This window comes from Enoplosus armatus, chromosome 2 (assembly GCF_043641665.1).
Source record: "Enoplosus armatus isolate fEnoArm2 chromosome 2, fEnoArm2.hap1, whole genome shotgun sequence".
Lineage (NCBI taxonomy): Eukaryota > Metazoa > Chordata > Actinopteri > Centrarchiformes > Enoplosidae > Enoplosus > Enoplosus armatus.
Window position 1 is genome coordinate 24,355,196 of NC_092181.1, and position 18,205 is coordinate 24,373,400.

Consider the following 18,205-nt stretch of genomic DNA (forward strand, 5'->3'; position numbering starts at 1 on the left):
AAAAAAAATAAAAGGGTTTTATATGTGTGTGTGTTACTCTCAGTTACAAATTCACAGGGGTTTTAGCTTCAGTATTATGATCCTCCAGATAATCTCTCTCTCACACACACTCACACACAGAAGCCTGTTCGGTTCCTCTTTCGGGTTTAGATGAATTCTTAAATCCTTCAGTCGCTCTGACAAGCATTTAGTGAAAAACCTGTTCCTCCAAAAGCTGTTTTCTGATCACCAGACTCACTTTGTTTTCATATAAATAGTTTATTAGTATCAGTAACATGTCAGGAGAGTTTTCTCCTCTCCATTCTTTATGCGAATAACATACCAGAAGTAGAAACAGACAGTGATAGAAAATGAGAGGTTATAAAAATAAGAGGATATACGTGCATATGTGTGTGTTTTGCTGAGGAAGAATAAATCTTGGAGTACAAAAACCTAATCCCAGTCAGTGTTTCTAGAAATGACACCGCCCAGTTTATAATCCGACTCGCTGAGCGGTTTATACTCTGGAGAAGGAGCAAGACGCCGACAATAAGTCCTTCCATATCCCAGAATCCACCTCCCTTCTGCCAGTGTTCTGCATCATCTAATCGCTTCTTTTCTCCGTCGAGGAATCACAGCGAGGAAATCATCAGCCTGTTTAATTCGTTTCTGAGTCTAGCAGTTTGTTGCTCTCACTTTTTTGCAAACCTTTCAAAGTAAGGTAGGAAGTAAGGTCCATATGAGTCCGTTATCCTCCATAAAACCTCCCAAAGGTCACTCCATCGAACCTTTCACAGTCACTTGACGACAGGTGGTGTGGTGGAGATGGTGGAGGCTGAAGGTGCTCGTCCTTGTGTTCTGGTCCAGGTCGTCCTCCTCCTCTTCCCGTCCTCCATCTGTTCATCCCTCTTCACCTGATGCCTGTCGGGAGAACAGTCGAGTGAAGATGAGGAAACTCACCCTTCAACATATTTAATCTTCAACATATAAAAATACAAAATATTTACGCTGTTTAATACAGACACTTACATACATTTGCTGCTCCGTACCTGCTCTCATTTTAACTTATTAACTTACTTCTTAGTTATGAAACTGGGACTGTTTTTTCTTTGGTGGCCAATTGAGGCTGATAAAAAACAGAAATGAAGTCTTATTGTGTTGTTGAAGCCTTATCTATTTATTTATTTATTTATTTAAGAGGCACATTCACAAACAAAATGTGCCAGTTAGTCCAAAGGCTATATTTCATCTTTGGTCCTCGGACAGACGTTACAAAGTGATTATAATAATATATTAATTAATGACCACTGTGAACCCAAATGACGTTCGCCCCTCACCTAACACATTTTTTGAGAATACTGCTGCATATTTTATAATGTTCAACACAGCGTAGGCATATAATGACAAGACAGTAAGTTTGTGCTTTTAATTTCCATTTGCTCAAATGCTGTATGTAATGCATTTTTCTGGATATCCACAGTTTCATGCAGTTGGCGTGGATGAGAAAAATATTGGAAAGAAGTGTTGGTGTGATTATTATTGCACGTCTGACTCAACACTGGCTCACTTAATTAGAATGATTTTATTTTCTTTGTGCATATGAGATAATTTATTACAGTACTCTTAAAAGGCGGAACAACGCATGCATTTAATCTCTTTCTGTATTTAACCCTGTGCGACTGTAGCCTTTACGTTAATCTGGGGGAATTAAATTCAATCCCTGTGCCGTGTTGAAAGTGAAATATTGCTACGTCCGACCCAGTAAGATTTCCATTGTAACATGTAAAATTTGTTTGAAAGGGGTTAAATATACATTTTAACAATCAGCTGAAGCCAATGTGACTGACAGGAAGTCAGCAGGTAGGTGTGTCAGCAGGAAGTCACACGGCTGCTGCAGGGATTGACCCGCTGACCTTCTGATTACAGGATACTCTTACTGCCAGCTCTCCAGGGTTCAATAAAGTGGCCTGATATCATTTATCATGTGGTTTACAGCCAGATTTACTGTGAAAATTATTATTGCTATTAATGCACACAAACACACACACAATATAATTTATGAATCCATCTCCATCTGTACATGTTGGAACTGGGAAAAAGCATTTTTATCAATTCCACTGTCTGTAGTTGGCTCTAGTTCAGGAGACAGATTTGGATAATAGGAAGCAGGGTTAGGGGGTTTGGGAGTGTGTGTGTGTGTGTGTGTGTGTGTGTGTGTGTGTGTGTGTGTGTGTGTGTGTGTGTGTGTGTGTGTTGTGGGGTGTTACCCTGGGGGAGGACTAATTCAAGGAGAAAGGAAAAACACAATAAATACCTCAGATCTCTTATCAGCTCTTTTGGTGTCAGTAGACACATTCAGACAGGAGCAGCCTTCACATGAGAAATGAGCCAACGCATAAGCACACACACACACACACACACACACACAGCTGTACGCTCACCATTGTCTGTGTTTGGGCTGATGTGCCGTTTGTTGGTGCACATACACTCCAGGTGATCTTCCAGCCTCACCTGCACCTCCCTCAGCTTGGGCCGCCGCCGCACGTACTCTACCTTTGCCACCTGGAGGGGGGATAGAGAGAGGGAGAGAGAGAGAGAGAGAGAGAGGGGGGGGGGGGGAGAGAGGGAGAGACCTTTGTTTGAACTTAAAATCATTAAAATTGTCAAAATTGACCGTTTGCTAAACCCTCCACCAAGCAGCAATTGTCCAATAGTAGCCTTTCCAAAAAACAGGTGTATTTATTGCAGGACTGTTGTGTTAGGCTGCATTATCTTTAGCTAGGTGTACCTAATAAACAGCTGAGTGTATACTCTGCATATGTATGTAAGCTCTTTCACACCACATTTGTCCAAAATTGATTCTGACCTGTTGGGTGTCTTTGAAAAGTTTAAATTTAAAATCAATTTATGTGGGTTTCAAAAAAAAACCTTGGGTGTACAACAGTTTGTTGATTCTTAAACACTGCAGGAAAATCACTGAAGGAGCAGAGCAACATGTCAGGCAGCCTTTCTTCAGCTTCTTACTCACAAACGACAGCCAACACACACACAAAACACACACACTTAAACAGAAATCAATGAGAATATGCATCAACATACCCAGCATACTGTAAGCGTACAAAAATAATGACACACACACACACACACACACGGACAAACTACATGCTGATGCTCACATCCCGGACTAGCAGCCAAGTCGTGGAGCTCCGGGTCTGATTATTGCACAAGCATCTCTGCTTCAAGTCTGAACAGACTCCGAGACCGCCGAGCGCAAACTGAACAACAGCAACTCAGGAGGTTCAGCTGAGGTGAGGAGCTGTGCTGCTAAAGCACCCACCAGGCCGGGATTTACCTTTCATGACAGGGTGCTAACAGGGTGAGCCCTGACACCCTGTGAAGGGCTGCTTGTGTCCGAGATCAAAATCCAACCCTGTCTCCTACAAAATATGTTTTACATACTAATTATTTGCTTTGTAGCTTTGGAGGAAACATATGTGCTGCCAGGGTTACATGCACTGGTAGCAAAGTGTGACAAAGGCTACACAGAAGTGTGAAAAATTGCGAATTGTTGTTTTTACACTTTTTTGTTACTTAATGAGCTTGTTGCCAGGCTAGCTGTTTCCAGTCGTTGTGCTGAGCTCAGCTATCCGCCTGCACCTTCATATTGTACTGTATACTGTAACTGTAAGCTTATTTGCATAAAGTTGCCTCAACATAATCATAAAAACGTTAATCACGCCATCAATTAGTTGCCAGGGGCGGTTAAACATGACAGTGAACAGTTTGCAGATATGTTCAATGTAAACGTTTCCTTGTTATGTTGAATCTGGGACACATTACATTTCCCACAAAGCATATTTGTTGTATATTAACATCATTTTTAGCACACTGGGTTGGAACAAAGATTATCTGGTCAATAAAGAGCTTTTCCTTCAGGCTCAGCTCACACTTCACCACAACAGTCCAGTACAACACCATCACCGCCAGTTCACCTGTCGATCACATGCTCCAGCTCACGCTCATTCACACCGAGCTCCTTCAGCTCCTTCATTTATGGCAGCAACTTGCTCCAAAACTAAAGGGTCAATCCGTTGTTTTCCAGCAGAATACAGGAGCCTTAAGGATTAAATGGGCTGACTGCTTCACGCTCACACTTGAGGTCACAGCCTGGTATGAAAGTAGTGAGGTTAAGATGCTAATGCTAATGTTATCTTTCTTTCTCTCTTTGTCTCACACATGGACACACCACCTAAACCTCAGCCCTGCCATTTCCCCCCCGGCTGTGTGTGAGTGCATCTTGCACTCGTGACCGTTTACCCTCTGAACGCTGGATCTCAGCACATGTGAGTGACTTTATTTTTGATTTCCTCTGTAAGCAGACAAAGGACGGGTCCTTTCATCTCAGATTGGGTATCAGCAGGCCAAAGCACAGAGAATCAAACTCGCCCTCTCCTTCTCTTCCTTAACGTTTTCCCTCTTGACCTCTGGCAACACACACAAATACCTTTCCTTATTTCCCACTCGCTCACTCTCAGCGGCTGCTTTTTAATCTTATTTGTTTTTTACATTTTCATCTTCGCAGGCTTTTCTGCCTAACTCAACATGAATAAGCAGTCATTAGAATGACCATAATAGTGACGTAATCGTTCATAGATCAACATACTGTACACACACATGCTCATACTTACACTGTGAATATCAATATCAAGTTAATCATTTTATTCTCAGGATTTCCTGTGCAGAACACACACACACACACACACACACACACACACACACACACACACCTTGGGTCAGCTCCCAGTTGGCAGGTTGTGTGAACCAATCAGGGTTTACTGAGTCTTACTTCCAGCTCTGGCAGAGATCAAAAGGAAGCTATTATGTTCTTGAACTAACTCCCTGCCAGACTCTCAATCACCCCCCCCCACACACACACACACACACACTCACAATGGTCAAGCTGGGGAGAGTAATTGTTTTTGGCAGGTGTGGAGTGTTTGTGTGTTTACATGCTCTGTGCCATCATTAGTTGTGTGTGTGTGTGTGTGTGTGTGTGTCCAGAGTCGGTGCCGCTAAAAGACAAATAACAGAAGCCTTTTACAAAATGTTTGTAGAGTGATTACCGGTGTTTATGGTGAATCTGCCAACATGTTGGAATGTTGAGAATGAAAGTTTAGAAAGTGACATTTTTGCCTCCTCTACTGCCTCTTTGTTTTTGTCACTTTCATACTCGGGTGTAACGCAAAGCTACCGTCTATATCTGTATGAGTTTAATTCACAAGAACATCGGTATTTAGATGTGTATTTGGTAGTGGTTAGGGCTTTTATCATCTGTTCTGTTGGTTGGTGAGAAAGCTGTTGACAAACACAAGGCCTCACTATAGCTCACTGGTCATATTGCTTTTTTCTTTTAATTGAAGCTATCTAGCAGAGTTTCAGGAGCAGGACCACACCTCAACTGCGGCACTTCCGGCATTCCTATAAATACCCACCTAACCCTCTCCTCCTCTTTCGCTCTCGCACACTGCATCCCCCGCCCCCCCCCCGCTCCTGCTTTGGCTACTTGTGATTCCTATTTGTACTGCACATACAACAATCACATGGATTACTTTTAATACTGAAAAAAGAGTCAACATGATATAAGGTTATAAGGAGCACCTTTTTTCTATGATTTCTTAACGGATTTATAGACGTTCATCCTCGATGGACATCAGAGATCCTGACACCACTCTACAGATTAAACTGTGTAATGACCCTGAAACTATAAAAATCAGGATCTGTCGTAGATGTAGAGCGTATTAACTGTTGATATCTGAATAATGTATTTGTATTCATTTACAGAGCTACTTCATACAGTTGTGTCAGATGACATCTTCTCTGTCACCCTCAGCAACCACCTGACAAGTCTCTGTTAGAGGGAAGGGTTACTAAAAGGGTTACGCCAATGACCATGTCTTTTGTACCTTGACCGTGCGGTGGTGCTTGCGGGCCGCCTGGCATCTCATGTTGCTGGTGTTGCAGCAGCCGGTGCACCGCTTCACCTCGACGCAGGGCGGCCAGATGATGAAGTTGGCTGAGGTGGGATCCACCTGGCTCCTGGGGATCTCATAGATCGCTGTCCGCACCTTACACACCGCCGGTAAGGCCTCTTCCACCACTGCAGGGGAACGAAAAGGTCAAAGGTCACAGAAATGTAGCAGGAAAGAGCATTAAATATTGCATTAGCTCTTTTAACCACCCACTGTTCCATCCGTGGGACACTAGCACTATGGAGGCTCCTAGTTCTAATATAATTTACATGAAGATGTCATAAAAATAATCTATTATTAAAGGGTTAATATTCTATTACTCATAATGATATACAGGAGTAATGTCTATGTAAAATAAATCGACTATTATTCTATATATCTACAATTTATGTGTACATTTAGCCAATGTGTTTCGGTTTCTGAGACCTTGATGGTGTGTATATGTGTGTGTGCATGTCTCACCAGTGCTCCTCCTGTGTCTGGTGTGTGTGTGTGTGTGTGTGTGTGTGTGTGTGTGTGTGTGTGTGCATGTCTCACCAGTGCTCCTCCTGTGTCTGGTGTGTGTGTGTTCTCTCTTCAGGTCGGGGAAGCTGTGAGAGAAGTCCTTGTGGTAGCTGTGTTTGGTCTCCTCGATCACCTCGTTCTCTGGATGAAGACAAAACAACACACACACACATTCAGACGTCACACACTCACTGTTAACATCACCATTCATAAATATTCCCAGATCCCTGTCAAACACACACACACACACTAAGGTTGAGGTTGAAAAAAAAGGTAAATGGGGTTTCAAGATACCTTAATATGGACCAAAGTGTAAGTCAAGGCAAAGAAGTTATCAAGACATCTTGATGACTGACCGACTGACTGAGCAACAAACTAAAAAGTGAAAGGAGTGGGATGTTTACATGCAGCAAGTTGTTTATTACAGACATCTTTATCAAGTGTCTCCTGATCAGAAGACAAGCTTAACCGGGTTATTCTAACTGAGTTATGATGTTTATATCTGTCAACAGGTTACTGAGTTCTCTGCATGTAAATGTGGCCAGTGAGAAACACAGCGTGTCACTGCGTATATCAGATACATTTTAAATCTAATTCGCATAAAGACACGGATACACACACTGCATCAGGAGTTCACTCTGAGGTCATACATGGGTCGTCGCAACTCTACTCTCTGGGAAAATGCTGTTTTGTTCGGGCAAGAACTTAAAAACACTATATAAAAGCAAAGATAGTCATCAGGTCACGAGCCAAACTGACCTTCTTTCAGGGTGCTGCTATGGAGAATTAGACTTGATGCATTTTTTTTTATCCACACAGTTGGATGTTTCCATTTTGCGTGTGACTAAGGGCCAGGTATGCTTGAAAAGAACTTTCGTACAATGTTGTTCTAAAAGAAGGCAAAAATGTTGCTGATGTTTAAATATGGGGACAACGGAGCATACTTTCAAACAGTCTCTCCTGGAAGGCATTCATAGTGTCACATTTGTTTGTACACGTGAAAAGTGACAGAAATAGTTGCATGACTGAAAAAAAGAGTGCTAGTTCAAACCCTCCTTACTTTCTTGCCTCCACACAGCTGGCCAATCACAGCTTGAAGTAGGAGTGAATGTCAGATTGTCGGTTTCAGAAAGTTACAGAAATTGGTGGAATTCTGCCTTTGGGAAGGTGTGGGAAGAGGAAGCTATTCGACCATCTGACGAACACTTCTTATGAAGTATACTGGCGCCTTGATATTCAATTGCCAAGTGAAGCACAAAACACACAAAGACTTGAACATAAGACATAATAAAATACATAAAACATAGAATAAAAATATATATATCATCCGCTAAAAACCACCAGACAAGCTCATATAAAACAATGAAAGACTGATAACAAGCGGACTCCTCCTGATAATTTAACAGTTTCATTGCAGCCTTCAAAATGTCAAACCAGTATTAAACTCAACCTGAACTGAAGAATAAATGCTGATTTCTGAGATCATAAAAAAGTAGCCGTTTACAGAGATCGGAAAAAAGTAACTGTTTACAGAGATCGGAAAAAGTAGCCGTTTACAGAGATCGTAAAAAAGTAACTGTTTACAGAGATCTGAAAAAGTAACCGTTTACAGAGATCGGAAAAAAGTAGCCATTTACAGAGATCGGAAAAAGTAACCGTTTACAGAGATCGGAAAAAAGTAGCCATTTACAGAGATCAGAAAAAAGTAGCCGTTTACAGAGATCTAAAAAAGTAGCCGTTTACAGAGATCGGAAAAAAGTAGCCGTTTACAGAGATCGGAAAAAAGTAACTGTTTACAGAGATCGGAAAAAGTAACCATTTAAAGAGATCGGAAAAAAGTAGCCATTTACAGAGATCGGAAAAAGTAACCGTTTACAGAGATCGGAAAAAAGTAGCCGTTTACAGGGATCGGAAAAAATGAGTTGTTTACACAGATCATAAAAAAGTAACCGTTTACACAGATCATAAAAAAGTAACCGTTTACACTGATCGGAAAAAATGAGTTGTTTACACAGATCATAAAAAAGTAACTGTTTACAGAGATCCTAAAAAAAGTAGCCGTTTACAGAGATCGGAAAAAAGTAGTCGTTTACAGAGATCGGAAAAAAGTAGTCGTTTACAGAGATCGGAAAAAAGTAGCCATTTACAAAGAGCGGGGGAAAAAGTAGCCTTATGCACCTGAAATGCTAGTTGCCGATCGCCATTAAACAGAAGAAGAAGAAGAAGAACAGCCAATCACGTCGCAGGAATAAAGGTCTGCCTACAGACACAGTGACCGACAGGCTTGTAGTTACAGCTAAATACTGGTCATGGAAATGAGCAACACCCAAGAAAACCCCCTCTGAAGCCAAAATCCACCTTTAAACTTGAAAGAAACAATGATTTGACATTCATTGTGATAATTATCGATGTTGACTGACATGATTTTTGGCCATATTATCCAGCCCTGGTATCATGAGATACTGTAAAAGTCAATCAAGTGTTTCTAAAGTGTTCACAGATCCATCAAACCATTTCAGCACTCAGCACTGCCAAACCACAGAATATCCACAGACTCGTTTATAGGCAATAAATTATGAGCTAAGTTTGTGTGTGTGGTGTGGACCTGTATGTGTGTGTGTGTGTGTGAGAGAGAGGGTGATAAAAGAAAGAAAGATTCCCGGAAATCAGCATAAATGATGTCTGGGCAGGACTGATTTAATTTGTTTCTGAATACCAAACCTCACACTTCTTTGTGTGTGTGTGTGTGTGTGTGTGTCACTCTTGCCTGCATGCAGAGCTCCCTGCCATGTGTGTGTGCAAGCAGTCACGCACACACGCTCGCCTATATACACAATGTGCTTCTAAAACACAACAAAGTCCACCTTCAGCATTTCTCTCTCCCTCTCTCTGTCTGTGTCTCTCGCTCTCTCTCGCCCTGACATGCAGGAATTTGAGCATGAATTATACATAGCAACACAGCAGCCTTCCAGCGGGCCCTGCTCTCAAACCAATAATGGGCAGCATGACAACAGCATAATGAAGCGAGCCACTTGACCCCCACCGAGCCGGGGAGCCGTCACACCCGACATTTGCATCTCAATGATGCCAGGATTAATGGTGGCACCGCTCCGAACGGCAGACATTAAAAAATGAATCAACTATTTTTCACAGGCAACGAGAAGTTCAGAGTTTGTGCGGCAGGAGTTTGAGTTTGACTGACTCGGGGCATAAATGCAATAAAGCCGGTTTTGTGCCACAGTTATTTCCTCCTGTCTCACCTCACTGATTCAGTCAGTTCTGATTTATTACCTGGATAATGAGAACTGGCATCTACTGTATTTATTGAAGGTGAATATTGGTGCAATTTGCTTTACTTATGTAATGTTTACTTTTCTTCTTTTGGGTGTTTTTTAAAGCACAACCAAAACCTTTTTACAAATTGCAGTTGCAGATTGAACTTATCTGCCCTTCCAGCTAAGAAAGATGCCACAAAAAGGAAGACAGAGAGGTCACAATTAAGTTTTTAAAGGGAAAATGTTTTTAAAGGGGTTAATTCCTGGTGGGGAGACTCCGGTTTCCTCCTGTGAGTGCCAGGTGTTTGATAGAAAGCCCAGGAAACATTTAATGTAATGTGTACATTGATATGGAGACTTTTACTCAATAAAAATGACTGTTTCATTGAAGTTGTTTCTTAAACTTTATGGCAGTAAATGGGTTCTTCTGATTGAAAGGGTTAATGTTAAAAATATTCAGACTCTTTGGAGACACCAGCAGGAAGTTTGGTAACAGTGGGGCAACCAAGACCATCAGCACATAGTAAAGGCGTATCATCGCACTTACATCATTTTGGAGGACTTGTTCAAAAGATAATGGTCAAAACCGTGCAGCAGGTGTCGAGATATCCCAACTTTTAATCCTTAGCATGGGTCGAGCTAAAAAAAACCCCACTACAATTCCCATAATGCAGCTGTCTCTTCATTAGACCCTCTTTGCCTTGTAAATGCTCACATCTTTAAAACTCCACACCCTCTGCAGTTTCTAAGGCAGGCTCTCCATTAAAAACAATCACGACGAGATAACCCTGCTGACATCGAAGCTCCTCCAGAGCAACAGCAGACCAAATACAACTGTTTTCACAGGTTGAGTTGTACTTAACATGACCAGTAAACTGATTCTGATGTGTAAAATTGGTGGAATGCCCCTTTAAACACCCCATTACTAGTGTACCATTGGAAGTGGCTGATAAGCACAAAGTTAACTCTGTCTCAGAGTTCATGGAGGGTGTAAGACGGGCCGCTGGTCTCCTAGCAACATCCGGTGAGTTATTCCAGTAATGAGACAAGAGGACAGCATCCTCTCTTACTGTGCACTGAACCAGATGCAACTAATACCTCAATTCAGAGTCTTTCAAGGCGCAGACAGGGAGGGAGGCAGCAGCCCTGACTGGAAGCCTCTGGTGGCCGATGTGTCTGTGTTGAGTGAGGACTCACTGATGATCTGTCAAGGCTACAGGTACATCATGTTCATGTTCTGTCAATGAAATCCTAAAATAAGATTGACACAACCACCGCTCCTAATTTCAGACGTCCACAGACATTTCATCCTCATAATAATCCTTTACCCTGAAAAACATTATGGTGCTCATATCACAAACTGAATGTTTTTCATGTAAGGCTCACTAATCCATCTTGTGGGAGTGAGAGAGATGTATTATAATGAAGCGCTTTACCTACGGAGTCTATCTCTAGCAGCCGCTGGAGGTCGCTGATGCTGCGGATCTCGCTGCGGGAGAGCCGCTCCAGCAGCTCCCGGGGGAGAGGAGACTCCTGTGGGAAGAAAGTCAGTCGATGAGCCGCTTTATCGGGGATGGAGATACAGAGCTGCGCGTGTTTGTGCTAAAGGACGCAAACTCATGCAAGCATCACTCATCTCCAAACTCAGTGACTCAGTTCCAGCCAACTTGTCGCATTTATAAACATGAAGAAAGGACAAGACTCTCTGCGCCAAAGAAAGAGTAAACATTGTGCGTAATTACGCGGTGAATCGAATCTGATGCATATTCCGCAGTTACCTTTTTGTTTCTGTGTGAGATGCTACTAATGTGTAACAAACCTCACTGTAAGCTGCAGCAAACATCAACCACATAGCATTACCTCAGCAGCGGTGCGTAACAGGCAGAGGCAGCCGGCGAGGAGGTGGTATACCGCAGCTCTCATCTCCTCTCAGATCCGCTGCATAGGCACCAGGACGAGGCGAAGGTCCACTGCAGGAGCCGGGCTGTCGCTCCCTGTTCTCGGGGGCCCAGAAACATCCCTCGGGAGAACAGGTCACCACCACGACCTCAATGAAAGAGCGAGCCAGGAGCGTCTACAACTTCACTTCTGATGCTTAAACTCCTGAATGAAATGCGGTTAAAGTACAGAGCCAAGCTTGTTCAGCTCCTGCATTCAGTGTCAGTCACTGTAGGTGAGAGGGGTTGATTTCCAACATAATATGAAAGGGAGCGTAAAACCCGTTTAAGTCCGAGGAGCAGGGGAAACGCTCCCAGCTGCACAGCCTTTTGTCCAGCAGCTTGAAGCATCAAAGCTCACCAAACTATCAAACCTGATTCAGGTCAAGTTGATGTCCAGCAGCTCTTCGTGTTGGCATCAAAAGAACAGGTGTCCAAATGTGAAACCTTTCTTTTACATGCACACATCCAACAATATCCATCATTTTGTCTTCAGTATGATCCGTTCAAAATCCCACATCTGTGTCCTGCAGCAATGGAGCATCATTTATATCTAAACTGAAACTTCCAGGAATAACCAGTTCTGTCCCGAGGAGGAAAAAAAGGCAAATGGCATCAACGAACGAAACAAGACAAAAGCGCTCCGCTCTGCAGCCCGGTGGAGTTTGCTGTCAGTTCCCTGCGGTCCTCTGATCTCCGGGGTGAATGAAGTCGGGATGCTTCCAGTCACAGGATATAGCCATGCGCGTCCCCGCGGCACTAAACTGCGAGCGCGCTTTGCACAATAGACTACAGAAGACTGTAGGAGCTCAAACTGCATTACAACCTCACACAACTTTGGCCGAGCAATTTACTGGAAAGAAGTGGGAAATTTGTTGAGATAAATTTAGCCAGTTTAACCAACTGATGTACATATGTCCCAAATGTTGCTTTAAAGTTTTATGATTTCATCAAATATATTTACAAATGTCCTTTTTCACTTCATCTTTGCTTTTTGTGATATATCAAGGGAAAAAAAAATCTCATTTGGATTTTGCCCTTTGTTAAAGTGAACAGGTGACGATGATAATCTTGTACACCACTAAGGACTGACTGTGGGAATTAGCTGTCTTGATGGAGGCTAATTTATAACCAACCTAAAACCATTTGTGAATCAGTTGCCCTGAAGTTGTCCTCCTCCCCAAACTCTGTGCGTGAGAGTGGGACAGCTCAGTGACCATGTCAGTGTTTAATTGCTGTGTAATAAAGCTGATTAATGAGTGTCCAGACTGGAGACTGACTGCCCTGAGAGGGAGAGAGTGAACATTTTGGCCTGATGGTGGTGCTATATACAAGGTCAAGGGGTCAACCATACTAGAGTTCATCATTTGGGAGAGCTTCCCATGGGGTGTGCTAACAGGAATCTTTGGGATACAGTAAAAAGAAACTGTATACTAAATATTGGCAGGTCTGAGTTGTGGAACTATCCCAAAACCTCTTAGGGCAGAGTTTGGGATTAATGATTGTGACAACATAAGATCTGGAGTCAGAGACCGCAGTTCACATCTTGTTACCCGCCAAGAATCAACTTTGATTTCTTTTAATCCTGAACACGAGCTTTCCCTGACTTTAATCAAGTACTTTTAGTTGTAACTAAAAAAAATGTCAACCTTAAAATGGTTACATGAGTAATTAGCGGCTTTAGAAGGCTCAGATCAGAAAATTAAATAAATGAGTTTGTTTAGGAAGGCAATGACAAACAACCTTCAAGTTTCACACTGCAATTTCATTTTCAAGCATCCATCCATCCATCCATCCATTATCTACACCACCTGATCAGGGTTGCAGGAGGCTGGAGCTCAGCACACATTGGGCGAGAGGCAGGTTCATCATCTGAAATGAATGGAAGTCAATGGCCAAGGTCAGTCTAAAAGAGCTGTGGTGTTCTTTGGATGGTTATAGTTGACAACAATGTTATGTGTGTTGTGAGCATAAACATAGAACACCTCTAACTAGGTCCTGTTAATGCATCTAACTGAGAGTCTGTGAAGTGAAAAGCAGTTTGCATTTATCCATTTCTTTGGGTTAGTGAAGGAAATTGTTGAGGGAATGTAAAAGACTTTCCGGCTCTAAAGCTTCGTAAAGCAGCGCTGGAATCTGGAAATCCAGCCTCAAGCATTCAAACATGCACGTACACATTTATTCTCCCTTTGTCTGTCTCACTTTCCCATGCTCACACAGACACATGCACAGCAATTTACCCAATATCCTTCATCCCACCACAACACACACACAGTCAACAGTTAATCTGACTCAATCTTACAGGTTCCTGTGAGGACTAAGGAAAGGGACCAAGAGGGGAGAAAGAAGGAGGTAGAGAAGGAGGAGGAAAAAGGACAGAAAAACTGGTAGTTACAAAAAAGTTGAGGACAAGAATGGCAGAGATAAGCTTGTTGATACCAAGATGAAGGCTATTTGGATGAAAGAAGACGACAGCGGGGTGTGTGTGTGTGTGTGTGTGTGTGTGTGTGTGTGTGTGTGTGGAAAGTCCAGGCTGTGTTGGACCAAACACTCCACCAATTAAAGCCCATTTAGCCTGACAGAGGCTAATACCATCACAACAGAAATCCACCTCTGTCTCTCTCCCTCCATCTCCCCTTGAATGGCTTCAGTGCACTCGACACACACACACACAGACACACACACACACACACAGACAAAGAACCGGAATGATGGAGGGGAAACGGGTCGGAACCGATTCGGATCTTGAATGGCGACACACTCGTGCCTTGACGCTGTCACTTCCTCTTGGCAGCAGCTTCTCCTCTGATGCATCCCACTCGTTCTGTTCTGTCTTCTGTCTTTTTTTACCCCCTCTTCCGTTGATGTTGTCCCAGTCGAGCTCCCTGCTGTCAAAAGGGCAAGTGTGACTGTTACAGACAGAGAGGAGGAGAAACTTTAAGTTCAACTTTCAAAAAGCACTAGAAACATTTTCTTGGAAAATCATAGTTTTGCTTTAAAGGCCTGGTCACAACAGAAAGTGGCATCGTCATGTCTTCACAAAATATCTGGTTGTAGAAGCTTGATGACATAGAAACTTTGGTCAGTCACAACATCTCTTGAAGCTCTCTCATCTCATCATGTACAGACTGTACATCAATTCATTCAATGAAGAATTATTAAAGAGGTGGGAAAAAAGCTCTATTGTCGAGACAATAAGTTCACACAGTTTACTCAAAAGACGTATTTGTACCGCCACCTCCTGTCTCATAACTGTCTGCAAACCATTTCTCTCGAAGGTGGATGGAGCTAAACATTTCACGAGGCACGATACCTTCGTCTGTTTTGGACTCTGGTAGCTCAAAGGTCAGCACTCTCAAGATGTTGTTGGTGTTGGTGAGCATTGCTGTCTGAAATAATGTCCTTTTTGAGAGCACCACTGGGAGGTGTCAATGTTATAAATTCAACACATAGTGGCTTTAAAAGTTTTGATTATGCTAAATATGTGTATATGTTTTATTTTCTTTTATCAGATAAAAGTTTTTGTAATAACATTGGAAATTTGTATTTTACATTGTCTACTTAAGTGAGAGTTAAAGCTGTTTAAACCTTCTGCAGAGAAACGTCTTTAAAACCCCACTACTTATATTTAAAAACACTTTATATGGCCATCAAGCTAAATATAGAGCTGCCCTTAAGTTCTCTGTGTTAAAAAGTTTTCATCTAAAAGGGCAGAGAGTTGAATTACTTTTTCTCCCACATAACTTTCCAAGTGGAGTAGATATTTTATAGAGTTTATTTATAACAACCCAGGGAAAAGCTTGAATCGCTTTATTTCTATAACTTTTCCAGTTTTTTTTTTTCCGAGAAGCAGACTGACACAAATACAGTATGCACCACATTGGGGTTTGGTGACCTTGCTCAGGAGCGCTTCAGCAGCTCTCCCACCCAAACTGCTGACCTGAGAGAAAAGATGCCACCAGTGCAAATAGAGTTAAATGAAAATATAAGAGACAGATTTGGGGAGGGGGTTGTTGGAGATATGAGCAGCAACAAAAGAAAGAGAGTGTTTAAGAGAGAGAGAAGCAGTAAAAGTTAATCCATCAAGGGATAAAAACTTTTACGAGCAGGGTGGGGGTTAAGGGCTATCCCCGAATTTATTCACAAAATACAAGCACATGCTGGAAAAAAACCCTTTATACACATTTTTCCACTCTTCAGTCAATCCGACATTAATTATTAAAGCGCTTTCCAAAAAAAGTCAGAATAGATTTCACCGTTAAACTCAGAGTAAGTCCACTATTGGACACCTGCCAAAACCTATTGTGCGACGCATGAATGTTTGGTCATCAGCCAACTGGAGACTTATCCTGGATTACCATCTCAAATATGCCGGCATTTACCTACATGTAATGCTACCCAACACCACCCCCTCCAACCACCCCACCCGTCTGTTCATCACAGGCCACAAGGCTCTGAGAGAATGCTTTATTTAGGTCTGTTTGGGAAAAGGGAAAACACAGGGCCCTTGTACTGTGTGAACTCATAGTCTTGAAGAGAGAGAGCCAGCTTAACTGAAGGGGCCATACAGTAAGTGCTGGACCTCCCACCAATCTGAATCAGATTTTCTCCACATTAAAGACTAAACTGGAAAGCGCTCAGGGAGCGCATACCTCCACAAACGTAGCACAAATTTCTAATTTTGTTATTTGAATAAAAGATAAATATTTAGAAATCTTTATTGAAATACACATGGTCATAGAGAATCAGGGGACACAATCGTGTGGCAGATGTTTTGTGTAAGTGCAAAATCTAAACTGTACTTCCAAGTGATTTAAATCAAACCCTTCAAATGTGATTGGATTGCTCAAAAGTGTGCGTGGTTAAGGGAACAAACCGTGAGTGTGGCAGGACTGTTGGTCGGAGGAGGAGGGTTAAATGAATAAATTAGCCAACACACACACCTCCTCGGGTAGTTACCCACCAGCTAAGTTCAAGTTTTACATGATGGGTAACCGCCCTCGAGTACGAGATGAGTCATCAAAAATATTTTTATGTTTTACAGGAAGATGTAAGAGAGGGAAACACATATTGACACATATTTAGCCTGTAACGAGAGATGAATGAACAACTAACACAGTGACACAGGATTAACATGTATTTTTCATTTCACTGTGTCCATGAGGATGTTTCTAAATGCATCTGTCCTTTGATCAGGATACTCAAAATAATCGCTGGCTCCTTGGTCAGTGGCCAAGCTGTATGAAAATGCTGCTTTCATACTCTTTTGCTTCTATCCACTCCCCAACGTGTGAAAACAAATGAGCTTTTTTCCCCATTAGCTTTGAAGGGCATTGGGAGCAGAGAGGAGGGCAACAGGCCAGAGGACGTCGCCTCCCTGATTGGATGATTGACCAGTTATGTTCCAGTGTGGCTGAGTCAAATAGAAGCTGTGAGCTGCGTTATTATGTTTCAGCCCTCTTTCAGATTTCTCTTGGATTCAAGCATACCTTAACCACACACTGTATCCCTGAACACTTTGGCATCCTGTCCTCAGGGGACAGAGAACCAGGCCTGTGATCATAAGGTTGAGTCTCTCAGCCAGCTGGGAAATTGTGAAAGAGGACAGTAAATCAGCGACGCTCTGTCCTTCAACGATGACCACCGATATGCCCTTGAGCACGGTGCTGCAGGGCAGATCTCAGGTGTGAACGTGAAGCAGAGCAGTGTGATGCTGATAAAATGCACATGGATACTTGAGCTAGGCTGGGAAAAAAATGAAATAAATCTATTTTGCCATACTTCTATAATGTTGCCCATACCACATTATAGGAAATAAATAAACTCTCAATATGCGAACTAAATAGAAGAATGTCTGAACATCTTATCTGAGCCTTGAGACAAAACATCACAGCACTGATCCAGCCTGAGTACTTCCTGTACTGTTGTTAACATCTGTAATCCTTCTCTGTGTGTTCAGGTGGTGCTGGTTCTGCACACAAGGAAGTGAAAGCAACAAGGTAATGACACTCGCACAACAGATGAGACTCCACTGCTGTTTCAGGAGACTGTCCTCCCGACAAGAACCACAGAATCAGTCGTTTCAGCAAACGCCCACGAAACGATGTGCGTTCAAGTGGCAAAGCCCTCTAGCAGCAGTGGTAATTATGACGGGAGCAAAGGAGGAAGTCAGGTGACGTCGTCATGGAGCGACAAAGTCTGTGTGAGGAGGAGGTTGAGGTGGACGGACGGGTTAACAAAACATTGGACTTCAACACGGGAGAAAGCTGTTAAGTTTCCCGTTTCAAACCGACAGCCAATGTTTTGTTTTTAAGCATGACCCCAATCCTTAACCACATGTTTATTATTGTAACCATGACAATGAATTTTAAACCCTACCACAATGTTTCCCTAACATTGACAAAGTACTTATTTAACTCAAACAACGACGTTTCCCTAAACCTTCACCGTTCAGCGTTGTCACAGTATAAATTTACTTATA

General features: G+C 42.4%; 1 protein-coding gene across 1 annotated transcript; it reads right to left on the reverse strand.

Annotated features, from left to right (window-relative positions):
• Positions 1-776: 776 nt before the first annotated feature.
• On the reverse strand, positions 777-11,710 carry LOC139292945 (platelet-derived growth factor subunit A-like). The gene is made up of 6 exons (XM_070915358.1): positions 11,648-11,710; positions 11,224-11,320; positions 6,546-6,653; positions 5,943-6,136; positions 2,405-2,541; positions 777-900 (listed from the first exon to the last, which is right to left on the reverse strand). The coding sequence occupies exons 1-6, from the start codon at positions 11,708-11,710 to the stop codon at positions 777-779; spliced, it is 723 nt and encodes a 240-aa protein (XP_070771459.1).
• Positions 11,711-18,205: the final 6,495 nt, after the last annotated feature.

Bases quoted from the DNA above. Each gene is read 5' to 3' on its own strand.
- LOC139292945 (XM_070915358.1), bottom strand. From the start codon at position 11,710: ATGAGAGCTGCGGTATACCACCTCCTCGCCGGCTGCCTCTGCCTGTTA. The intron at 11,321-11,647 runs GTAATGCTATGT...TTCTTCCCACAG, and splicing joins TGTTACGCACCGCTGCTGAG to GAGTCTCCTCTCCCCCGGGA. The intron at 6,137-6,545 runs GTGAGACATGCA...GTTCCCCTGCAG, and splicing joins CAGACACAGGAGGAGCACTG to TGGTGGAAGAGGCCTTACCG.